Raw genomic sequence first — 26088 nt, 5'->3', positions numbered from 1 at the left:
TGCTCGAAGCGAGTGTAATGATGGTAACCCTAGAACTACTGGCTCATTGACAGTTGCTGCCTGAGTGGAGTGGTTAAATTTATGGAGATCATATTCCCTATTGGAGCACACAGGAAAGATTGGGGGGGAAAAGCTACACTAGACACCAATGTATAGTCAGCCACAAAAGGTTACAGGGCACAGAATTTGTGAAAAGATTGAATGAATTGCTGCAGAGCCTGGGAACATAGTTTCAAATTCTAAGTGTGTAGTAGACTTTTTAACCTATGGAGTGATGCATTGAATTAGTAGGCTCGTGCCTTCACTGAGTACATTCATATTTGCGATTGAAGCCATGTTTTGTCAACTCTTGTAGCCAGCTGTACTTCTTGGAAAAGAGTAGATTTAACACTTCGAAGACAAACATTTAGCTAAACAATGAACTTCGTGTGGCCAGGTCTCAAAAGTAGCCAGTTTATTGCTAAGAATTGAAACCTGGCATGGTTGAAACCTTTCCATGTGTGAATTTAACTATCCTATTACATATTTGACTGTAAAAAATTTTGCAGAATAACTCACTCAACCCCTTTTTATCACCACATAGGCACACACAACAATTAGTTTATTCTCTGAACACGCAACACTTATTCCTGATTGAAATAGCACACAACAGTCTTTCCGTCCCTGGCTGAAAATTACAACAGTCCCTGTGATCCTGGCTGAAATACAACAGTTACATATCAAAAATAAGTCTCTGCAATCATGACTGTGGTAATGTGCACAAAGAACTCCACACCACAAAACAACAACAACCCGAGGGATGTGTGACAACTTGAGAGGAAAGGCACAACTTGACACCCGTTGGTTCAGCTGATACACGATTGGAAGCACTTCTTGACAGCATCCCTGCAAGAGACAATGCAGAGTGAATAGTTAAAGACAATCTGACCACGTGACTTTCTTGTACATTCTTGCGTACTAAGACTACTGGTCTCATCATCTCTACTGGTCAAATTCTCACACTTTCAGATGCACAGAATTGATGGTGCACGCTGCTGTGCAAAAAAAAAAAAAAAAGCAGAAGCAGAAACTTGGTGCAATACAACCATTGACAGCTGAAGCTGTTCCCCCACTTCTACAAACTGTGTACAGGGTGTAAACCAAGCATTAGATAAATCACTAATAAATTAATAGTGTTTCATGTCCTGAAACTGCAGTGTGTTTTAGGAGCGCTCTCCAACAGGGAGCTCCAGATCAATTTCTACCACCTTGGTTTCTTTAATGCATACCTAAATATAAGTACATAGATGTTTTTGCATTCCGCCTCCCATCAGAATCCGGGAATCGGACCCGCAACTTCATGGTCAAACAGCAGAATGCCATAATCGCTAAGGTAGGTAGCGTGTACCCCCAAGTAGAATGATACATGTTTTTATCACAATTTCCAAAAATGATTTTCTTTACCACTGCGTTGTTCTTGCTCAAATATTGCAGCAACATCACATTTTGTAGTACTAATCACACAAAACTCGGCACTATTGCTTTCCCGAAGTGTCAAAGAAAAAGAATAAGTGAAATTGCCCTCATCTGCATCCCCCGCGGTGTCCACGTTGCATTCCCCAGTAACTGCTCCCTCATAGTAATGGAAACCAATTTCAAAGGCCATGTTTTGGTGTACCATGGCCACCGGAAGCAGCCGGTGACATCGTGGGCACCGTGTTTTAGACCACTTGCGGACAGAGGCAGAGACAAAGAAAACTTTCAATTTTGGTCTTCGCGAAACCAGGCAAGTAACGGCGCCGAGTGTTCTACTGGACGAGTGGGGCCATAAATTGCAATCTTTGCGGTGAAATTTTAGCGGATACATGGCAGCGGTAAGAGCTCAATTTTCGTCTCTTGGCTTGCAGGCCACTATCCTGTTGTGGAGTAGCGCACCCAACATGCTGCTCCAACTAATGTCTTCACCTTCCCCATTATCGCACCACTCGCTGACTGGTTTGGCTTTTGCAGTGGCTTGTTAAACCCTTTAAAGGACGAGACATATAAATACCCGAAAGAAAATTTTGGATTAAATGTGCAAAACACATTGAGAATAAGCATAATCTACAAAAAGAAAAAAAATATATATATATATATTTTACAGAAACTTTCTCAGCATAGGGAGGAAACACCAGGCAGAGAATGGAAGTGGGCTTCACCCCAAGTCACTTATGGTTTCGTTTGGAATTTGTACAGACAGCTCTCGTCATATGTGAACCATAGGTGCACATTTGCTTTACGTCGTGTGTGATACCACTAGAGCCGGAGACCTTGCAGCGGTCTGTCTCTTCTGACTGAGCTTTCCAGTCGCGTGCCAAACTTCCTCGACCTGTGTTCCTGCTCTAAACCAACAAATGCTTGCTGTCTGTCGGTCAGTGTTGGCCGAAGACATTAAGGCAGAGACCATTGTACTAAATGCCAAAACTCTGCAAGGAAAACATTTTATTCTGCCTGTAGGCAACCCTCAGTGCTTAAAGTCTGGCTCCATCGAAGGGGGGTCTCTAGTGATGCGAGCAAAGGTGGAGAGGGAAATAAAGAGGGAGAGAAAAAGTGGCTGATAGCTTGTATTACACATTGTTTCCTACAAACAGGCGAAATAATTTTAAAGGTGGCTTTTCTTTATTTTTTTTCTGCTCAATTTATGACGCAGACATGGAACAAGCGATCCCCATGCTCTGCCAGTGTGCTGGACGGTATCCGGCGTAAAACAGCTCGCAATGGAAAGAAGAGTCGGCACTTTTAACATATGTAATATTATTCGCGAAACCACTATTTTATAGTAATCGTGACATCAAGTACAAAGGTAGTGTTTCTGAACGGTCTCAACGGTCTGGTGCGACGGAGACCTTGTAAAACGAAGTGTAAATAAAATTTTTGCATAAAATGTGTTTTAATTACACTTTATACAAACAATCAATGAAGTGGAGTAAATATTAATAAAATTGCTTTGCAAGTGAATGAAACGAAAATTATCAAAACTATTACAAGAACAACAAATCTGGTATACTTGACAGGCGACAGTAAGACTTTGACAGTATGAAGTCTAGCGAGGAGGGTCTCGGATCCCTTGTGAATACTAGTGGGGGCTCCGAGCCAACCCGAGACCCCCCTAAATTTAAGCACTGGCAACACTTGCCATTATGTACAGCTCAAACCAAGGCAGTGAAACTGCTATTAACTGTGGTACTAAGTTTCTGCTTTTGTGGCTCTTAACCTTTTTCTTTTTTTTCAAAACTGGAGCAGAGCAATGTGCCATATAGACTCATGTAAGGGCCGCACCTCCAACTTGGCAGCCTGAAATTACGAAAAAAAAATTTCCAACAGAGAAGCCATCGTGTTTGGTGCCCCAATGCCGCATGCGTGCATCGGCGAATTTTTGCATGCTGCGTACTTTCACGTGCTGCTACTAGATGGCGAGAGCTGCGCGTTGACCTCTGATGCAATGGTGCATCCAGGGATCCGGGGTGTGCACAAGTCGCCGGCTGCACCAGCACCATTTTGACCAAAAGGTTCGGTGTCCCATGTAAAGGCCGCACCTCGTCAAAATTGAAAAAAAGATGTGCAGCCCTTACACGAGTCTATACGGTAGTATATATGTGCCCATTTAATTCACAGCAGCAGTCACAATATTTACAGAATGGATGCATCTGTTTGCTTCTGTCAATCAAACCCTCTTTGGTCCAGTTACATTGAAGTCACTGGTGTCTCTTCAGTATCACTTCAGCTACAATGATACTGCTAATAATACTGAACATAGAGCCAATCATTGTGGCAAGCAATATCGGGTAATACATATATATATGCTCACATTAAAGTTCCTAATTGCTGCTATTGGTGCTTCACAACAGTTTTGAGTGAAGAAACATTTAGACAACCTTCACACAGATAAATTAAGCAACTACAAAGGCAGTGTAAGGTAGCTAGCTTTGTGGTGCGACCTATGGATGGCAAAATGGTCACATAGAAAGCTGAAAGAAATGATAAACACTATTGCTGTAGAACCACAGGGCGCTTTTGAAGAATGCAGTGATTGAACACTTCTCGAGCTAATTACTTCAAACTGCAACAAAACTGAGCACTAAGTTTGCTCTAGCCTATCTGTGATTGAAGCACACCAATGTTACAATGGCAAATGTGGAATCCAAATGTGTCTTGTATATTTTTTTTTATTCAGTTCGCGCTTCATTCTGGCTTGGTCAAATGTGAAAGCAGCACTCAAGTGGCACTTACCGAGCAAACGGGATGTATGACAGGGAGTACCACGTCATGGCTATAAACTGGACTATGCAGAAGATGATCGTCAGCAATGCATTTTTCCACTGCAAAGCAAGCGAGTGCCAATAGAGGTTATAAGAATAAAGAACCTGCACTTGCTGGTTGTCACTTCAAGCTAGCAAACTTCTTGCGACTGCATACTCAGCAACTGCATCTCACGTGAAAGTTTCAAATAAGCATGCACTGTCAACTGTAGTATAATTATTTTATTGCAACCATTGGCGTATCCTTTACTGAAATGACTAAAATGGGCACTTTAACAATTTTATAAGAGACTTCACTGGTGTTCTCAGCCTGAGGTTGAATTTCAATGCAGCTGAATGAGATTATGTGTTTGGTTTCACAGTGATTCCCATCCAAGGGGTTATCTGATACTCTATCTTGGAACTGGTCGGAGGATTTGTATTGTTATGACAGAACAGACATCAGCTTTTTACCAAAGAGGTAGGCTGTGAGATTGATTAATATAAACAGAGTTACACTTTTATTTATCAGAGTTACATGCATGGACAGTCTTCAAGGCCAACTGCATCTAAATTTTGAGCCGCATAAAAAGCCTAGTTTCAGATGGTTTGGATCTACAAGACAGCCTCCAAGCAAAATTTTATGGTTGAAATACGAGTGGACGTGTCGCAAAGTGCCCGCAAAAGTAGACGCGTTATTACTGCAAATTAAGGGGGGGGGGGAGGGGGGAGCGATGCTGTTATCACTAGCCGAAAGTCAAGCATGACTTGGAACACATGGTTCCTTGGCAAGACCTACGAGATTGGGTGCAAACCGTAACTGCCTGCAGTGCACTGACATATCTTTAAGCAGAGACAAAGCGCTGGGACTTACGTCATGTATGCTAGCTACCAGGTGCACACGTCTGCTTAGGTGCTATTTAAAGGCTGCCCAATAATAAAATTAGACATCTGCCAGCCCTGCAGCTTTGCCAAGATTGGTTCAATAGCATATGCTGCTCATTTATAACCAATTTAGGCAGTGTGAAATTTCATTGCAGCTGGCCTTTAATGAACCATTGATCAGCTAAACCAGGTGCTAATTAATCCTGGTCAATACTTATAAACGTAAAAAAGAACATGGCATAACACCCTGAAAATCTGTTAACTGACAGCCACCTTTATATAGAATTTTCACTTTTACCATTTGGGAACAGGCATCGTACAGCTCACAAAATTTTCCGTGCCATTCTGAGAGGCAACCAAAGAGATAAGTGACATATAAAATGCTCCTCCTGTTAGGTTTCAATTGAGGTTAAATTCTTGTAGTGAAATTAAATTAGGAACTGGTATACCCTGCACATGAACAGTCAAAGAGGAAGGGAAAAGAATAGGAGGGAGCATGATGCGAGTTAGCTAGCCTCGGCATGGCTGCCTCCTCTGATGCCACCTTACGGTGGGCTACCTGCGTGTGCCGACTCTTGGATAGGGAGGCTCTACATGGTTTCCAGGCTTTTCAAGGCATTGTTTGGTACGTGGTACTTTTAGTCACACCTGTGTCATGATGTTCCCTCGCCACCATGCTCGACACCCACTCTCCGCTTTACTCTTTGCATACTTGGAGGCTAGAAATTAGCTCTTATCACATGGTGAACAGCTATTTCCCATGGTATTTTTTTTTTTATATGGCTTCAAAGGTGTCAGGTGATGCTCCCTCCTAGTCAGTTTGCTTCCTTCATGCGAATGGTGGCTCTAGCCATGAGGTACTTTATCACAAGAAGGTAGACAAATCAGTCTGAATTTGAGGTGACAGGGCTGTAAGGTAGCTTCTCTCATGCTAATAAGATAAAAATCCACTAATAACAAAAAAAAAAAGTACTACGCTGGTTACCTAACTATTACACAGGTTGAGAGTAAGCTTTTTTACACTTTCATTGCAAGACCTTTGATATTGTGCCGACTTTAACAATAGGTTGACCACAAGTTAGCTTTCTGTGATTACCAGAGCACCAATTTTTCCTGAACATTAAAAATACTAAAAACTATACAATGCTTATCCCGGTGATACAGGGTACTTTAGATCGCGCTCGATTGAGGTCGAATTTCGCGATCGGAATTGGCTCCCTTCATCAGATTGTGCAAATGCTCGATCGTGATTGAAAGTGTCCCGTTTGTGAGGGGTTAACAAGGCGTACGGTTAAAAAGGTGTACGGTTAAAAGGGCGTACAGTAAAGACGAAATGTGGTAGGAATGCTCTTTAGCATGCTGATCTCCGTAAATCCTGTGGTGTTTGCAAACGAAACACAACCAAAAATACAAGCACACCCAGGTGAGCGATAAAGTGTCCTATTTATCGCGTGAATCACCTCTTCACAAGCAAATCACGGTGGAAACGGGTATAAGATAAAATTGCCTCTTACCCAAAATGCCGCCATGAGTGTGAGCACCAGGCATGCCTGCAAGAACAGCCAGCGGTATGAGTACGCCGTCAATTTCACGCTTTTGTCAACTTTAAGACGTGTACTTGTCAGGGCACCTGCGCTTTTAGTGGCGCGCTACTTGTTACGTTTCATTTTCGAACAGGTGCACCTGTCAAGGCGCCTTCATACTGCACCGCGCGCTACTTCGTTAGCCGTCATATGCTGCTCGTCAAATCGCACAACTCTGACACAACGCATCCAAGTTGATTCCGCCACCTGTCAGCTCTAATGGAAGCTGTCATCGGCTACTTACCAACATGACGCAGGTGGCGATAGCCCGCGTAGGCGCGAACATCTTCTTGACTTGGTTGGCAGGCCCCATGAGAAACAGCGTGCTGCATATCGCTGTCAGGTTTCCCAAGGTGTAGAACACGCCGAACATCCTTAGGCCGCCCGGGAACGCTATGAACACTGAGCCCACCAGCGAAAAGACGAAGCCCAGAACGAAACAGATGGCGAACCCCTTTACCCGCGTTGACCAGCTCAGACTAGAGGTGTCCACGATCTGAAACAGCGCAAACGCATTGCGTACACTGAAATATATGCTTCGCATCGTGTCACGCATATGCCGACACGGCGGTGTCTTACCTGGGTCACGATGCCTTGCTCTTCATCGCCACGCTCCTCGCCGCCGCTCAGCGCTCTCTTCAGCTTGTCCATCGTTCGTTCGTTTCGATATCGAGGGACGCGTTCAGCACAGCCGCATTATTTTACAGAAACGAAAACAGAAAGCGCTACGCCCGTGTATGCACCACAGTACAACAAGTAAACAACCCCTCTACAACTCGCCCTGAAACTCCGTGCCCTGAAACAAACCTAAAGAAACCCCTAGAGCCGCCCATCCAGCTGGCAGCTGCTGTGAATGTAGAAATGCTTCGTGGATGTATAGTGCTAAACGAGGTTGCTGAAGCAGATGGCTGTTAACATAGCCTGCCGGTACGTCAGTGACCTATCAGATAGTACACTAAGAAACTAAAACAAGCTCGTACACTGATGCGTCGACTCTTCAAAATACTGCACAAGAAGAAAAGTTTAATGTTTGGGGATGGCTCTAGGAGCTCAAGTGAACATCAGGCACGGCTTAACCGAAAAAAGCAGCATGACTAAAGTTATTCTTGCATAAAAATACAATATTATTTGACATCTACATTTTGGACACTTCGAATTCTCAATGCAATTTTTTTTTTTTAGTATGAGGAAGAAACGCCTTTGGGGTTTGTGCAGATTTTGAGTTCCTATTTGCTGGTTCTGGCGGGAACCGAGTGCGACACAACGGCTGGCAACGCGTAAAAAGTACATCACGTGTCCTCTTTTCCCGGTCGTCAGCCATTTTCACACAAGTTCGGCGTAAGGTCGGGCTTTAGCACCCGGTCGAACTGCCCTTGTATACTTCTCCGGCCTTGGTCTGCTTTACATTGGACTTTTACTTCACACCAAGATGAACAATTTTAGTCAACTGTTGGAAACTGCGAAGAGGAGCCCGTTCGTGAGGCCGTTTGCGGCGAGATGCGACTCGTCGACGGACTCGACGCCGGTGGCAACCACTGTGGTCCCAAGGACCTTCAGCGCTTGCGCCGCGGACGGTGAGCACCGCTCCACTTGACCTGCGATTTCTCACACCTCGCCGAGTACTGTGCGTCATAGTGTGCACTTTTGGCCCCGCACGTCCTACTGGGCCCATATGGCTTAAATCACTGCAAACTGCCGCTTGACCTTGTGCCGAAATTATAGAGGACAGGTAGCCGGCGGGCGGGCGACCCTTTGAATGACAAGTAGGCTTTATTAACAGCAAATATCTTGAAAAGTTCCGACGATAGAACTGCGTGTGTTTAGTGCTTTGATAGAGCTCCGCGTTTCTCAGCGCATTGAAATTTCAACCCCGGTTTTGCTTCTGTGTCCATGGGCTGTTCTCAATACCCCAAATGTTGCTGCAAGAAAAGAAAGCTATGGAAACGTTACAGATGAATATTCATTTTGACTGCGACTGTGCACTCGGCGGCCAGCGTTTTCCGTTAAAAGAATTCTTGCGCAAGAAAAAAATAAATAAAAAATCTTTTAGTTGCGCGGCGTGTGTATTACGTGAAGCCCGGTGGTCGCACCCAGATTGCAGCCTCTTGATTTATGCGTACGAAAACGCCGCGCAGACGTTTTGACTGTGCCTGCGTTTCCTAAGCAGCGATCGATGGCGCATTTTGTTTACTTTGACGTGATTCTTTTTGCTGTCTAGAGCCCGTCGAGTTCGGCTCACTGAAGTACTACGCCCTCTGCGGGTTTGGAGGAATCCTCAGCTGCGGCATCACCCACACCGCCATTGTCCCCCTGGATCTTGTGAAATGCAGAATCCAGGTAAGGCCTGCATGTGCCCAACCGTTCTCGGGCCTTGTTTCCCTTGTGCGTCATTTTCAGAATAAGAGCTTTTCATACTTTGATGTATCTCTCTATACTTGCAGACCAACCCAGGGAAATACAAGGGCATATTTCAGGGGTTCAGCATAAGCGTCAAAGAGGAAGGCATGAGAGGTCTTGGCCGAGGCTGGGCACCGACAGCCATTGGCTATTCTTTGCAAGGGCTTGGCAAGTTTGGCTTCTATGAGGTCTTCAAGATATTCTACAGCAACATGCTTGGAGAGGTAACACCATTTCTTGCTTTACGTACGGCTTTGATAGTGCATCCGGTTTGATATTCAGGCAGCCTTCTGTAGGCTGTCGTTTTCATCCGAGTTTCACTTGTTTGTGGCAATATTCTTTGATCCCCTTGTTCATAAATGTGAAGAAAGCAATAACTTGAATCTTTCTATCTGGGTAGATGAGCAAGTTTGTTACAGAAATGCTGATTTTTTTTTTTTGTATTGAATAATACAAAGGATTTAAACATTTTGGGACATTGCATCGAGAAAAATCTTAGTACAAGCAGAAGTTGGCTTTATGGTAATGCTTATTGGTCAGACCGACCAGGCCTTTCAATGGATATAGCAGAAAATTAGTGCCACTCTGCATTTTCTGGTGCATTGTAAAAGTGTGGAGTCAAATCACGTGTACACTTTTCTGTAATGCATAGGCATGTGAAGGACGACTGACACTAGTACTAATGTGACGAGCCTAATGGCAGATAAGATGTTGTAAGTTTGGCGTAATATGCATGAAAAACGACAGACATGCATACTAGTCAAACAGAAGAGGACAGGCACTGAACATGTTTTAATGAGTCTTTCCTCTTGCCAGCATTAGTTATTTTAGCAAAGTTTAAAAATGTGTGGCCTTCACTTTCTTCGCTTGTAATCACTCCTTTTCCCCCAACGCTGCACATATACGTAAGGAAAGTTTCATGTGCCATGAAGACCTAGTTATCAGTTTGTGCCTTGCCTAAGTGGAGCTATACATGAGCTTGGAATCATAAGGTTTATTCGATTGAGCCATGTTTCTCTGCACCTTCTGCACTGATTAACGGTGCAGTGCACCTATGCCTTCGATTCCCCAAGGTGCAGTGACCCCCGTGGTCGATTGCACGGCGTGCAAGGCAAGGTGCAGTGCACCCTTGAACCTTGCATTGAGTGGGTGCAGCCTGGCACACCATAACTGACACCCCCGGCACCTTTTTGTTTGTGGTGTCATACTTTTTCTGAATCGAACAAACCTATATGCTTAGTGTGCAGCAAGGCTTATTAGAGGGACTACAAAAGAGGAATATTAATGAGAAACACTAAATCAGTTTAGACTGATAGTGTTCAAGAGCTGTGTCCGTTTGATTTCAAGAAAAGATTCATTGCTAGAAAAGAAAATTCAAGCCAGATTCCATTTTTTGAATGTCACTTTGTAACCCCAACCCTGCACGTCTGTGAGTCATCCCAACTTTCAAAGCTTTTTCTTGCATTTTGGCTGTTGTGGTGCTGTAAATGTTCTTGAAACTTGCTAAGCTCAGTCTTCGGCTCCTTTAGAATGTACTGTACTGCATTTTTACCGGTTAACAATCAACTACACCCGCCATGGTCGCTTAGTGGCTTTGGCATTACGCTGCTAAGCACGAGGTTGTGGGATCGAATCCCGGCCATGGCGGCTGTGTACCTTACACTGGGTGCACGTTAAAGAACCCCAGGTGGTCGAAAGTCCCCCACTACGGCGTGCCTCATAATCAGATCGTGGTTTTGGCACGTATGACCCCGGAATTTAATTTAACAATCACATACGCCTGAGCAGATGTCAAAATTCATATCACAGCGAGCTAGCGATCAAATAAGTCTTTCGTCTTTGTAACTGCTTCAAACTTTTGGCACTCCTAGCTCTCAGCCTGAGATTGCGTGCATTCACAACAGTTCCGCTGTTGCTTTAGCTAGTACAGGAACTTCAAGGCAGCGTCGCCACCACTGTTTTGTTTTTGTACCTTTTCTAGCTCGCGAAGCCTCCTTTTGTGGGTAGTGTTTCCTTTTTTTTTTTTTGTATTGTGGAACAGTAATCCACTGATGTTTCTCTTTAGTGTCCATTTAACTCTAGCTATGTCAGTAAATTATGTGATAGAGAGGCCACTTTGACTGTGAGAGAAGGAATGGTAAGCCAGGAAATGCAAAACATAAATGGCAGCCGGTCCACGAAGTGAATGCTGATGGAGCTAAGCTCCTTGGACGGTTACGACTGCTGCTCGAGCTTTCGCTTCGGGGTCTCGCTGCTGTTGCCGGCGTGCTGCTGCTTCTCGTGCTTGTAGTTTGGGGTTAGCTTCGCGGCGTTGCCGTTGGGCTGCCGCGTCTCGTTCTTGAAGTGTAGGATCAGAGTCACGACGTTTTGCTTACGTCTGCGCTCCTCCATACTGCAGTGCTAAGTGTAGCGGCGCGGCGCCGGCGCAACACCTGAGCGCGGTCGGTATGCGTGCTGCGTGCTCTCTGCGAACGGTTCTGCGCATGACGTCGTGCGCTGTCGGTATGCGCGCTGCCTGCGCGACGGGGAGCTACGACAACGGCGACAACGGACATCGTGAGAACCTAAGGAGCTTCACTCCTAAAAAGAGGCAGGCGCTAGATACAGCCTTCATATTCTCGCGCCAGCTTGGTGATGCAAGTTTTGAGTGTCTGCGCAGCTCTTTTTCATAATGAAGGACCAAATTGCATTCTGCTATAACTGTAGACTTCTCCTAGAAAGTTTTAGAAACCCTTTCTGAGCCAGAACTGACCAAATAAAACCAAATAATTTAAAATCCACGACATCACTTGCATGCTAATGCCGAGGTTTCGGTGCAAAGTTTAAAAATGTGTGGCCTTCATTTTCTTTGCTTGTAATCACTCCTTTCCCCGTCAAATGAATGCCGTCTTGAAGGAATGCTAGTCAGTAATGAAATAGACTTGCATTTCAGTCTCCCTTTAAAAGTGGTCACAATTTAATTAGTCAAATGAGTTTGCTGATTACTGATTTTGGTGCCCGCTAAACAATACCCCTTGGCTATTATTTGAACCTAACCAGCATGCATGCCTGGTCTGTAGGAACTGTCCTACCTGTGGCGGACGTCCCTCTACCTGGCGGCCAGTGCCTCGGCAGAGTTTTTCGCTGACATTGCCCTGTGCCCAATGGAGGCCTGCAAAGTGCGCATCCAGACCCAGCCTGGCTGTCCCCCATACCTCAGCAAGGTGGCACCCATGATCTATAAGGAGGAAGGCCTGAATGGGTAAGCGTGTCCCAGTCTTGCCTTGTTGGTCAGCAAATGCCGAAGCCACTGAGCCACCCGCATGCTGTTGCCAAGCGTGAGGTCGTGTGTTGGAATCCTGGCAGCAGTGGGGGGGGGGGGGGGGGGGCAAAATGGAAAAATACTTGTGTACTTAAACACACGCAAATACGTTCCTTGACATGAAACGTCTTTAAAAAGGCTCAAAGGGTTTCGCTTGCTGAAATCAATGTAACGAAAACGTATTACAGTCGAATCCCCCTACAACGAATGCCACTACAACGGAATTTCCGCCACAACGAAGGTTTTACGATTCCCCGTCAGCTGCCCATAGAAAGTAAGAAAAAAAAAGTCTCTCCATAACGAAGGCGTTTTATTCGGTATTTCCGCTTCAACGAACTTTTCGAGACCGAAACTGGGACTGAAGTTGGAACTGCCAAGTAGTCAAATTAGAAGGCCTTTCCAAAGCTGTGACGATCGTATGTCCGCTTGAACGAGGTTTTTGCGAACATAATCAAGTTCAAAGTACTGATTTACTCCACTGCAATTAATAGCCACGCGTGGTCATCGCGCACCTGCGCGAGACCGCACGAGATCACCACAATCACTGCCGTTTTTTGTGGTGTGTGTGTGTGTGTGTCCAGTCAAAATGGCTACGCCAACGAAGAAGCATAAATTTCTCACTCGAGAAGGCACATATGATTGCCGAGGCAGAAGGCGAATGGAAAAAATTTCGTAGTTTCGCTTGGAAGGCGAAGCATCGATTGCGATAGCAGATTAATAGACAGCTATACGAACTAAGGATCGTAGTTTTATCGGCCGTATAAACTTGTAAACATTCGCTTACGAACTAAATTGCCAAGCACGGTGTCACGCGTGCACAGGTAAACATGAAAACATCTCGCTCTATGACCGCGGAAACTAGGTGTCAACACGCTGGAATGAGAAGGCGCGGTAATAGCAGCAAGTGAATTGACCTCCATGCCTTCTCTCACTTCAACGTGAACTAAACGTCGAAAGCACAGCGCACACGACTCTACCGGCACTAGTTGCACTTTGCCCACATTGCAGATCGCTTTGAAGATAAGGCCCGCCCGGGCGCGCACTTCGTGCACGGCAGCCGCAGCCGTGCACCGCTGTTGTCAGCATGATGCCAACGTCTCGTCTGGGGAAAATGACAACCCGCTAGACACAGACTCCGGCGACTGCTTTGAAAGTAATGGATCCTTTTTACCTCGTCTTAAATGTTATCAGAGCCCACGACAATGACATTACGATGTCTCTTAACGGACTGTGAGACTCGCGTAATGGCTTTGCTTGCCGTGAAGAGAAATCCAGGCTGACCGACTTCTGGAAATAAAGCTTCTGGTAAGCGCAAGCTTGCCAAGTTTGCCAACTTTGTCATAAATATGCAATGAAATTGTGATAATTCAAACCCCTTTATTGTGATGGTGCATGTGCAGCAAAATGAGTGTTTCGCGATCGGCCGGGCACGTGCGTTGAGTCAGGCATCGGCAGCAATGTACGAAAAATGCTGTAACAGCGGCGCGAAATGCATTCTCTCATGATGTTGGCACTTTATTGACCACCTTCGGTACGTCTCAACCTTTGCCTCCACGTCAATGCGAAGATTTCCTGAACGATTGTTTCGGTTTCGTTCGCGGCTTCGCTGTTTGGCGTGTGTATATACGTACTAATTTCGCGTCAACGAAGTTCCTCCACAACGAAATTTTTCGCGTGTCCCGTGAATTTCGTTGTAGCGGAACTCGACTGTATAGCATTATCGCTTATCTTTGCTATCGTAGTACCCACTCACTGTACTTTGGTATCGTTGTGTATAGGCAATAAGCCATTACTCAACCATGCATGCAACGCGTGCGTAGACGGCGCTGTTGTCGTGCCACGCATGAGGCAATCGGAGCTAAATTTAGCCATGCGCGCGCCATCAGACGCGTAGCTCGGCAGTACGTTTGTCCATCCGAGCAGAAATGGTTATGTTTGAGAGAGCTCACTATGCCATAGTAGGTATAATTTATCAAACTCAAACTGTTCATCAGTAAGGCCTACAAATGTGTTATATGTTGCAAAAATTTCACGCTTTCTCAACTATTCTCCCCCTCCTCCACTCCCTGTAACCTTTCTAATGCATGAATAAATGTAACTTGTGTACTGGTTGGCATCATTTCTGTGCCCTAGTGCCCATACACCGTCTTCAGCATGCACAAGATGTTTCACGTACCTCACTGCGGTTGCGTTCCCGATACAGCCTACCGATTTTAGAGTGCAACTCTTAGGCGCCCGTTCCTGTGTTTCGCGTTGGCGGCGTCCCTCGGCGTAACCTAGCGATTGAGCGCAGCAGGGGTGAACAACGGCGATAGCAAAGAGAGTGTAAGGAGGAAAGCAGAGGAGGGTATGGCGCAAGACGAGTTTTGTGGCCTCCCTAAGCCCCATTTCCCTACCTGATTCTTGTCAACAGCACACCAGCAATTTTCTCGGCTGCTACTTTAGATTTCTTTCTAATATTTGGCCATGTGATAAGGAGACGCCTACAAATTAAACACGCAAACAAAATTTACATTTGATCAAATCGACCATTCTAATTACTTAGCCCTCCCCCACAGAGGGGTGGTTGGTAAACGGGAGCAGTGGGCTGCATTTCGCTCATCGTGGTCTATACCACAACTGAAGAACATCAGTCAAGGTGTTGCCTGCTAAAGAGATTGCTTAGTGACAGCTGTGCCAGTTCTCTTTTGGAGAGGTCTATATGTTGTAACAAACATAATATTGATTTTTTTTTTTTCAAAATTATTGCATGTACCACTTATAGTATGATGTAAAAATATGGTGCTGTCATCACGAAATGGGCCATCTACAAGGAAGCATTTACCTAAAAAGCTTTACTTTTTTTTTTTTTTTTTTTTCAGAGCCCAATGTATGCAGTAGCAGTATTGCCGCATAGCCAGCATCACCTAATACCCCTGTCACGGGGGGAAAATTTAGTGTCATTTTGAGCGAGTACACTTAGCCGCTAGTGTCATTTGCAGGCTGTCACGGGAACGCTCCCTGCAGAATGCACTTGGCTGTTAAAAGTGTTCGGCTGGCGCTCCCTTCACCATGCCGAAGTGCATAGCCTTGGTAGCAATGCTTAAAATATACATACACAAATATTAAAAGCAGATTTGGTAGTCAAATTAAACCACATTTTTGTGTGTGTGTGTGTGTGTGTGTGTGTGATTGGAAATGTTATAAGCTAATAAAGTGTGCTGCTATATACTATAAAAGAAAAGCTAAATTACTACTCTCGATCTCGGGCTGTTTATGCCTGTGTATGCTATGCCTGGGCTAGCCACCCTACCTCTGCAGCCGCCGTCGTTTGTTCCGAGTTTAATGGATGGAAGTAAGTGCATGAATGACGAAATGATCGGAGGAGGAGACCAAGGCATACCTGGGGTGCCTCGATAGTGCCACTTCACACTGTTTAGGGTGGTGATGTGTTTGTCATTGTAGTACAAACGCCGTGTAGCTGCACCGTTGCGGGTGATTGGAAGCAGCTGGAATTCGTGTTCATGGCACGCTCATACGGCCGTCTTTTTTTCAAGTGCGCATCAAGATGGTACGCTGCCTTCCTCAACTGCCGAATAAATAGAGCGGAGCATCAGTGTGTGTCCGTTTAACTTCTTTGGTGTTTTACAGCCTGGCTGACTGCACGTCGTTTGCATCTTGAGCAGATGCACTCTTGAATATGCAAAATCAACACAATTATCTGTGTTTAAGCATGTGAAAGGTGAGCGGAGTCTTATAGTGGTCCATACACGACAAATAAGTACTGCCATAACACTCCACATGCTCCTAATCTGTTTTTCGTGCAGTCTGCAATGAAATCCACCATTCTTCCTCTGCTTGCCTTGGCTCGTAACCGATTATGTTATTGCGGTTGCGATTAATTACTTCATTTTCACTAAAGTATATTCTAAAGGCTGTTTTTTACAACTTGCTGTTATTGCGGTTCTGACACAAATGCACTGCAACATTTCAGGTTCTATAAGGGTTTAAGCCCACTTTGGATGCGACAGATCCCATACACAATGATGAAGTTTGCCTGCTTCGAGCGCACCGTTGAGCTCCTCTACAAGCATGTGGTGCCCAAGCCTCGGGACCAGTGTTCCAAGCCAGAGCAACTGGTGGTCACCTTCGTTGCTGGATATATTGGTACGAAACACTATTGCATGCCAGGTTTACGTGAAATTGTGGAACACAGTGAAACCTTGACATACTTAGGCTGTAAAAAAGGCGCTTTGGTTGGGGTGTGCAAATATCGAAATTTTCAATTTCGAAGCGAATTCGAATAACGAAAACAAAGTGTGAATCGAGTTGAATATTGTGCAAATACAAATGCCATTGCCTTTGCAAAAATGCAGTTTTTTTTTCACCGAGAGGTACGAAAGCAAAAAGCAAATTTATTGCACAGCAAATAACGTGCAGGAAACTTGTGCTTTGTGGTCAACAAAATTCTCTAGTACAGCACTTTTACTTGGCAGTATCATAACTGCAGTTATTTAGTGTTTTCATGAAGAAAGAGCAGCCGCTTGACATGTTTGGGGAGCAGCAACACCCTCTTGCATGTCACAGTTCCTTCAGACACTGAAAAGAGCTGCTCACTTGTTACACCAGTGTGTGGTATCGGCAGGCATCTCTTCACAAGCCCAGAGTGTCTAGCGACTGGGAAAAGTCAGGGAATTCGTCAATCAAGCTATACAACTCGGGGAAAACGACTTTCTTGGGGTTCGCTCATGCTCAAACAAGTTGGAGGTTTCGCAACTTGTTTGCGTGAAAACGATTATTTTGGACGAAAAGCAAGCGTCAGGTGATTGACACTTCCATAGAGGGATGATAGGTGGTGTCCAAATCCCATGCTGAGCATGCTTTTTTGGTAGCGAATCTCGAAGACAATGCTTTCATGCATTTAGCAGTAGACTACAGTCCTTGCATACTAGGGAATTATCTGCTACTGCTTATCAGTAGTAATGCTGCCTTAGTCCTATTGATAACTGGTCACTGCAGATGTGGCTTCATTGAGTAGTCTTGTGTGTTTCTTGCTTCTGTGACCAAAAGCACCATGTACATACATATAAAGAACATCTTAATCCAAGCTGTTTTAGGCCTGCTGCTAAGTTCCAAGAAAACTCCTGCCTAATGGAAGGATTACATGTGCGTTGCAACATAAGTGCTGGCTGTTTAGCAGGACTAATTATTTGTGAGTGTAAGCCATTCATGAAAACTGTAAAGTTAGACATTTACAAAAATCCGGCCAGTTGCAGTACAATCATAGCTTGATATAAACGTGGATATAACAAAGTAATTATAAATCTTCTGGCCATGTTTCATTTCGATGAGTATTCTACTGTTATAACGAAACTGAAAATGCAGTATGTGACTTCTTATCTGTTTTGCAAAGCAGTTTTTTTTTTTTTTTTCTTGTATGTGGCTCAAAATGCTGTGCGAACCAGCGACCAAAAAGCCCACAAAAGTGCTCCTCTGTACATTATTAGACAATAAAACATTCTTTGGTCACTGTCACGATCAATGAAAAGCGGACAAAGCTAGACTCTGGCAAAGCATGGCTTGGTCTTGTTTGGTTTACCCAATTCTGTTGCACGGCCCCGACTGTGGATTTGTTGCGCCAATATGTGGTTGATCTCTGATGCCAAATACTAGCTATAAGAAACGAAATTTCGCTTCAAACATGAATTTGTTATATTGAGGTTCAACTGTACTCGTAGCACACTTGCCAATAGATAGTGCAATAACCAGACAACATAAAGGGCTCATGTACACACAGCGTTTTTTGGTATGTGCATGTGCCTCTTGCGTGTTGTGTGGTTATTGCGCTGTCTGTCTGCAAGTATGTTATGCCAACTTGCCCAGCCTACAGCCTTAGTAAATGTACTTGTAGCACTTTTGTAATAGGGGCCTCAGTGTATGCAGTGCCTAAGAAGCAGCAACACTAGTGCTTTGGCTTGTTTGATTACCTCTGTTTATGCCTTGTCTTGCAGCCGGTGTGTTCTGTGCCGTGGTGTCCCACCCTGCTGACACTGTAGTGTCCAAGCTAAACCAGGAGAAGGGCAGCACTGCTATTGAGGCTGCGAAGAAACTCGGCATGGCTGGTAAGTTCGTGCTTTTACAGCTGTGCATGTTGAAGGTACAGTAAAAGCTCGTTAATTCGAATTTCACGGGGACACTTAACGAGTTTGAATTAACCGAAGTTCGAACTAACGAAAGTGATTAAAGAAAGCCACATCTGATGACAAAAAAAAAGGTAGAGCACCTCTAGGTACATTTATTTGCAAAAGAAGTCCGTAATGGTTTTCTGCTTTTTGCCTCTGAAAGCGATTGCTGCCGCTTTATCTTCCAGAGCTCGAATGAGCCGGAAAGCATCGTCTTCGCCTTCTTCGAAACTGAAGAAAAGCCGGGCGTGATTTAGTCCATCACCTGTGCCAACGAAGGTCGTACCGGTGTTTCACCAACATCGTCATCTTCATCATTCACGTCGTCATCGTCCACGGCTGGGTTTTCGTCTTCACCGACGACTTGGGCGATGATTTCATCATCGGTCACGGCACCGCACACCGCCGCGCAGCTGTCGACATTCACGTAGTCGCCGAAGTCCACATCGCCGAGCACCTCCCGTACATGAACCGGAGCGCGGACGTCCTCTTCAACTTCATTTGCGTCTGCGTTAAGGGCTCCGAAACCACAGTGCCGGAAACAATTCGCAATTGTTTCTGTGGTTACCTGATTCCAGGCACGCACAAGCATGTGCAGGGCTGTGAGCAGAGTGACGGTGTAGCTATTATCGGAGCACAGGAGCAACTTCTCGAGAACGTGGCGTCTATAAAAGCTTTTCAAAACTTTTATAACGCCCTGATCCATAGGCTGAAGAGCCGCAGTGGTGTTAGCCGGAAGAAAAACCAGCTCAATGGCTCTCAGCTCGACTTCCACCTTGTGTGCCGAGCAGTTGTCGACGAGGAGGAGAATCTGCCTCTTGCCGAGCTCAAATTTTCGGTCGAGTTTCCTCAGCCACTGCTTGAAAAGCTCGCCCGTCATCCAGGCCTTCTTATTTGCTGCATAGTCGGCCGGCAGCGTGCGGATGTTCTTAAAACATCGAGGCTTTTGCGACTTCCCTATCACAAATAGGGGGAGCTTCTCGGTTCCAGTCATATTGGCCCCGAGCAACACCGTCACCCGCTCTTTGCAAGTTTGCCGCCTGCGCACACGTCCCCCTTGTAGGTGATCGTTTTGTCCGGTAAGAGTTTAAAAAACAAGGCGGTCTCGTCGGCATTAAAAATATCGGATGGTGCGTACCTGTTCAGGTGGTCTAGTAGCGCACCATTCCGCCACACGGTGCAGGTTTCCGCGTCTACGGCTTTGGCTTCGCCGCACACACTGCGGAAAACGAGGTCGTGTCTGTCCCTGAAGCGGTGAAACCACCCGTCCGAAGCGGCGAAGTCGGAGACGTTCAGACGTAGTGCGAAATCAGCCGCCTTCGCTACAATGATGGGGCCACTCAATGGGATATCCTGGCTCCGTTTTTCCTTAATCCATGCGAGCAACGCTGCCTCCAGGTCCGGGTGCTTTGCTGTACGAATTCTCTTCCGATCCTTGGCGAAAGTTTCAGCCGCGTATGAGTCAATAGTCTTCTTATTGCGGATGTAGGTCGACAGCGTGCTTCTCGGTATATCGTGCTTTTTGGCAATTTCATTCTTACTCTGCTTCCCTGCATCCACTTCCCGCAGAATTTCCACTTTTTCCTTCAACGTTTTGGCACGGTATTTTCCACGCGACGACATAGCGGCACGCGAGCAGTGTCGGTCTGCGACGGGACGCGTACAGAACAAAAGAGAGGCTTAGAAGTTAGACGTTGCGATTGCACTGGCGACGGAGAGAATGGCCGATTTCGGGGTTGCCACCGAACGCACTGCGTATCCCGCTGTCCATGACGATGCGGCAGAGCATTTGCGAATAAATGCAAGTGCTGCCCCCTAAAAACACGCGATGATGATAGTGTATGTCGCGCCATCTGTCGCTTAACAGCAGAGACTGCGAGCTGGCTACGGCGGCGCGCAGTTCGAATTATCCGTGGCGGGCGGGATTAGCATTCGAAATAACGAGCTTTTCAATACATGGGGCTCTATGGAGCATGACCGGACTGTGCCACTTCGTTCGAATTATTCGAAAATTCGAATTAACGAGGTGTGAATTAACGAGCTTTTACTGTATACATTGTAGGGGCTTACTTCGATATGATGTTGTAGGTTGAAGAACAATTGAGCGGCATGCTTTTAAGGGACCCTGAAATGATTTTGATGATTTTGTACAAACGTACTGAGTTGTTAGAGTGGGTCCTTCTGATCAGTGATTTCTAACTTTATGGTGAAGAAATGTTGTGTCTAATAGCTGGGGAATGTTAGTTAATTTGTTACAAAAGAAAAAGTGACAGAAAGAGAAAACACAATGACAGTTTATCACTACAGTCGTACCTCGATATAACGAAGTTTCTTGCAGCAAAAAATTTCGCTATATCACGAATTTCGTTAATTCTGGGTTTCGTGAATTCAATGCAACTAAAATTGAAAAATAAATGGTTCGTTACATCGTGAATTTTGTTAAATAGAGGTTCGTTATATCGAGGTTTGACTGTACACTCAAGCACTTCCAGCTCACAGCAAGTGTCGTTTGCATCTGTTACAACTTGCTCCGTGTTGACACTAACTCCACAGTCATTATTGTTCTTAACGTTCCTTCTCTGAAAGACCATGAATCTCCGTTGTGGTCTGCAAATCTAGTGATTGGCGACATGTCGAGCTATGACATTGTGACCCTCTGCAAGGCATCAGGCTGTCAGTATTCGATTGGCATCAGGATCTACGCGTTTGCGGCTGTCACTTCACACCAGAGGATAACTACTACAATAGAGTTTTAGCATGTCCCGGCATTCCGGTAAATGCAGGTAGACTGGGTGTATTGCCAAATGGGCAGAGGTGCAAACGTGAGCGGCCTGCAGGGTGCAGCCACTTTTTGGCGCAGAGCTCTACCAGACATATACAGAGCTTATACAGCAGCAACAGAGTGTATTCTACTTCACTGCTGGTGTGAATTTTTGGCAGCAGCGTAATCGCGAACACATCTTTTTAAATGTTGAATGTTTTACGCTTCATTACAGCGATATTAGCCGTGTTTGGCTGGTTGAGGTCTGCACCACCAGGTGGTTTATCATGCAGGCTGCTCACGTTAACACCTCCGCTCACCCATCAAAATGCCCAGCTCGCCTGCATTTATCTGAATACCGGACATGCTTGGTGCGGCGGCAAAACGCATGCAACGCGCACTGCTTGGATCGCTCTCGCTGGGGATCGATGGCCAGGCGGCTATTGGAGAGGCTTAGAGTCCTGGCTCCAAGACACTGGAAGTAGACAACACAATGTCACAACATGATGCAGAGCCAGTGGAGGCGGAGCTCAGCCCCTATCATACGGTGAATCAGTTGAAGAGGAAAACCATGGCTAGGGAGGAGGGTAATTTGGAATCGTCCGTAGCTCTTAAATATGAGATGCTTCACTTACATACCCTACGCTGTACCCTACGCGTCTACAAAATTTGTCAAACCGTTCTAGGGATGTCTTAAGACAAAAAAAAAGAGGGTGGGGGGATAGAACGATGGTTGTAAAGGCGCGTTTATACAGTAGAGCCCCCCCGCTCTTACGTTCCCGGGTGCTGCATTTTCCCGGCTGTTACGTCATTTTCGGCCGGTCCCAGCACAGCTCCCATAGAACCCAATGCATTGGTAACCCCGCTGTTACGTCACAACTGTGGGACCGTTCCCGCATCGTACGTTGCGAACTGCCACCCCGCGCCGGCCCGAGCGGCCATTTTGACTTTTCATGTCGCTTGGCTTGGTTGCTTGACGATGGCATTGGCCGCCCAAAGTGCCGGGGGCGACACTTATGACGTATTTTCGGTTTCCGCCAGCAAAAGTATGGCCCTTGAGATCCGTATTTGCTATCTAAAGATGATGTCTATGACGTGTTGTGGCCCTAAAAATGGTTTTGACTCATACATGTTCCGTATGAAGTCCAAGGGCGATAACGGCATCGCCACGCGCCGTATGCTGTATGTGCGAGTGAAAGCGTGCGAGGGGAGCCGACGACTGCGTCTAAATCTTGCGCGTGAAAGAAAGAAAAGCAGGGAGGAAGCGCGCCTTCTTTCGTTGCGTTCAAGGCACCGGCGAGGGGGGAGGGATAGCGGGCAGCATTGTGGTTTTAACTGCTTACTGCGCGGCGGCGCGCGGGCCGTATCTTGAAAGTGATCTGCGTTGGGGGCAGAGTCTACGCAGTGTAGGTGCGTTGGCAGCTCGTAGCTTTGTGCGTACTGTGTGTTCTCGGCGCTCAGTTTGCATTGAAGCGATAGACAACAGCACGAAGGTCACTTCGCTCACTTCTGCAGCGGCGCTTAAATTCCTCACGCCAGCGTTTGACAGCGCGTGTCTGCGCTCATCGAGTGTGATGTGTTCATGTTTGCTTGTGGGCGCTGACACCCTGCTTGTTAATATAGTTAATACGCGAATGTTTACAAGTTTATACGGTCGATAAAACTACTATTCTTACTTTGTATAGCTGTCTACTAATTTGCTGTCGCAATCGATACTTCGGCTGTCTGGCGAAACTACTTTTTTTTTTTCCCACGTAAAAATTAAAATAATATTGTGTGCAGGTTCAACACTACTCCTTTTTCTCAATTTTTCCTGTTTCCCGGCTCTTGCGTTTCCCAGCTCTTATGTTTGTTTTTTACGGTCCCGTGAAAAACGTATCAGTGGGGTTCTACTGTAGTCCGACATTTGTGGCGCGCTGGCAAGTGTCGCTTGCGGCCAGTCACGCTACGGCGCTTGTTCTGTGCCAGTCGAAATGCCATCCCCTCTATACTCTGACGCGCACGCCGTCGGCTGCTTTCTTTGGAGCATGCGCAGACAGATTCCCAACCTAGCTGCTGCTTTGAACAGCTGTCTGCGACCAGCAGTGCCAGTCGCAGTGCAAGTTAGAACCCTCCCGTGGGCAGACATTGTACTCTGGTATCAGGATCAGCACACCATATTGCCACCTTTGATTACACTGTCTCCGGGATTCGTCTGGTTACTTGACCAGGATCTGCACATAATGGGAAGAGCCTAATAAAGCTTCACTTCAAAGGAAATGGCCATGATTTTGGTGGGGATGCGAGTCTCGTGGACAGAAATGGCAGCATCTCGGCCATTACATTATGTCACCAGTGCTACTTGCGCCACAGATAATATAGCCGCTGATAATATAATCAGTAATATAGTAAAGGATTTGAGGTAAATTTATCCGTTGGTATGTGGTTGTCACAACCTTGCCTGTCGCATCCGCATCCCTTTTGCAACCCTTTTGTAAGGAGCCAAACTTACTGGCACGAACCCCGTCAGCTGTCCCCAAACCTCTAAGGTCCTCTGTCCCACTGTGCTTTACAATCAGCCTTGTTCACATTCACTCGCTTCTTTTGCACTCACCCTCACATCATTTTGCAAAGATGCCTGTTGGACTGCACACTTGTATGTGTGCCAGCCTATGTTGTCTGTACATGACACTGTTGTAGGAGCGGAGCGGTAAGGAAACAGGACAAGCTGGCAGAGCAGCAACATACTGTACTGCCACTCCGTATTTGTGGTCTCTGCAAACTTAGTACCAAGGCACGTGTACTTGAAGCAGCTGCATGTATCCTGTTGTGTAGGGCTTATTGGGGCACGTTGAATCTGGTGCTTTTGCTGTTTGACCTTGTGTACACTCACATTAATGGTACATTTGACTGGTAGACTTCGAATGCTCTGGTGGGTACGCTTTACATTCAGCTGGTCGAAATCAAGTGCTTGGAAGTGATTTGCTTGACACCTTCAAGCTGTGAGCATGTGCTTTCTCTGTATACGCCGCTCCAATCTCTGAAGGGCTCTACATAGCTGCAAACCAAGTCTGAGCAGGCTAGGGAACCAGCCGAATGTAGCATTAGTAAGTACTCTCCACCACAAGCCCCTCCTAATCGCTGCTTGCGTGTTTCACCACATTTGCAGGTCTCTGGAAGGGCCTGACGCCGCGTATCATCATGATTGGTACGCTTACGGCACTGCAGTGGTTCATCTATGACGGTGTGAAGGTGTGGCTGCGCCTGCCACGACCCCCGCCCCCGGAGATGCCCCAGTCGCTGAAGGACAAGCTGGCCAAGGCTCAACAGTGATCCTGAGGTGTCCTAGGCCAGTGGGGCTGCCCAGTAGCCGTTGTTGTTATTCCCAGCTGCTGCTTGTAGTTTGTTGGCTGCCCTTGTACAGATCAGTTGTCCTTCAACAGAGAAAAGAACTCTGGATGGCTCCCACACTGCCGACTCATTTGTCTCATTATTTACAACAACCACTGTACCTTCCTTACTGTGGTAGCCTTCTGTTAAAGCAGTAATGGTACTAGGGACACTTTGCAGAGTTTGTGGTGATGTGGCGTTGGATGGGTGCAATGCATTTCCTGCGCGATTTTGCACCACATTTATTCGGAGCTGCAAAGTCCATACATGCGGACTTTACGTTACCATTTCATGTGCACCAATCGTGGCGACTGCAATTTCTTTATTTCAGTGCACCTAGTGAAACAGTTATTTTTGGCAAAGGCATATTTAGTCTGCTTTGTTGAAAATAAAGTGAAGCAAGCCAAAACGTGTTTTTGTGGAACGGCATGTTCGCACTCATTTGGTAGGCGATTGTAACATGTCCAACAGTCCATGTTGCTTCCCAGTTCACGCTTTCTTTCCTTCCCCGTGCTATCTGGCATGCTCTCCAAAGCCCATGAGAATCGCTTTTTCGTACTGCAGGAAAGAATGGAGACTCAGAATTTTAAGGAGGAAGGGCAGGTATTCTTGAAATTTTTTGTGGTGTCGCAGACGGTGATGCAGGTTGCTGCTTGGGGAAGAAGACGAATAAAATCCGCAGAACAAAGCCGAGTTGGGGCTTGAGCAGGAAGGTCAATGGAAAGGGGTAGGTCAAGTTGGACAACACCGGCTGAACAGTCAATCGGAGCAGAATGGGCGGTCAAAAAGTCGAGGCCGAGGATCACATCGTGGGGGCAGCGTGCGAGCACACTAAACAAAACTGACGTGTGGCGGCCGGCGACACTGACACGTGCAGCACACATTCCGAGCACAGCTGGCGTTCCACCGTCGGCGACCTGTAGCAGTCGAGTCGGAGCAGGAGTAAGGACTTTCTTCAGGCGCGTTCGCAGGTCAGCACTCATGATGGAAACTTGCGCCCCAGTGTCGATGAGTGCTGTAACAGGCAAACCATCCACATCCACGTCCAGAAGGTTCCGATCAGTAGGCAGGGTCAACAGAATTTCAGGCCGGGGTGCTAGAGCAGCGTCACCTCCCGGAGCTGCCCCAGTTAGTTTCCCAGTAGGAGAGCGGCGACGGTAAGCAGGGGATGGGGAACGACGCAGCTGGGGTGAACGGGAGCGGCTACTGTGCAGTGATGGTGAGCGGTTAGTTGCAGTGACTCTAGCGTTGTCAGGTGCATCTTCGAACTCGGTGGAGGGCACAGGCGGGCGAGGATTCAGTGGTGAGCGGCGGTAGGCGGGAAAGCTTCGTCGAGAGAGGGCCGGCCAGGAACTTTGCAGTGGCGAGAGATGTG

General features: G+C 46.4%; 2 protein-coding genes across 2 annotated transcripts; one reads left to right on the top strand and one right to left on the bottom strand.

The window, feature by feature from the left end:
* Positions 1-566: 566 nt before the first annotated feature.
* LOC119461448 (vesicle transport protein SFT2A) lies at positions 567-7740 on the bottom strand. Its single transcript, XM_037722763.2, has 5 exons — positions 7304-7740; positions 6969-7220; positions 6656-6691; positions 4249-4337; positions 567-885 (listed from the first exon to the last, which is right to left on the bottom strand). The coding sequence occupies exons 1-5, from the start codon at positions 7373-7375 to the stop codon at positions 846-848; spliced, it is 489 nt and encodes a 162-aa protein (XP_037578691.1). The 5' UTR covers positions 7376-7740; the 3' UTR covers positions 567-845.
* A 284-nt stretch (positions 7741-8024) lies between these two features.
* LOC119461446 (phosphate carrier protein, mitochondrial) lies at positions 8025-24793 on the top strand. The gene is made up of 7 exons (XM_037722762.2): positions 8025-8298; positions 8943-9061; positions 9166-9345; positions 12181-12362; positions 16396-16568; positions 18413-18523; positions 24493-24793. Exons 1-7 carry the CDS (start codon positions 8154-8156, stop codon positions 24654-24656), a joined length of 1074 nt encoding a protein of 357 aa, XP_037578690.1. The 5' UTR covers positions 8025-8153; the 3' UTR covers positions 24657-24793.
* Positions 24794-26088: the final 1295 nt, after the last annotated feature.

Source organism: Dermacentor silvarum, chromosome 8 (assembly GCF_013339745.2).
Source record: "Dermacentor silvarum isolate Dsil-2018 chromosome 8, BIME_Dsil_1.4, whole genome shotgun sequence".
NCBI lineage: Eukaryota > Metazoa > Arthropoda > Arachnida > Ixodida > Ixodidae > Dermacentor > Dermacentor silvarum.
Note: the sequence above shows the minus strand (reverse complement) of the source record. Positions and strands in the feature narration are given on the sequence as shown.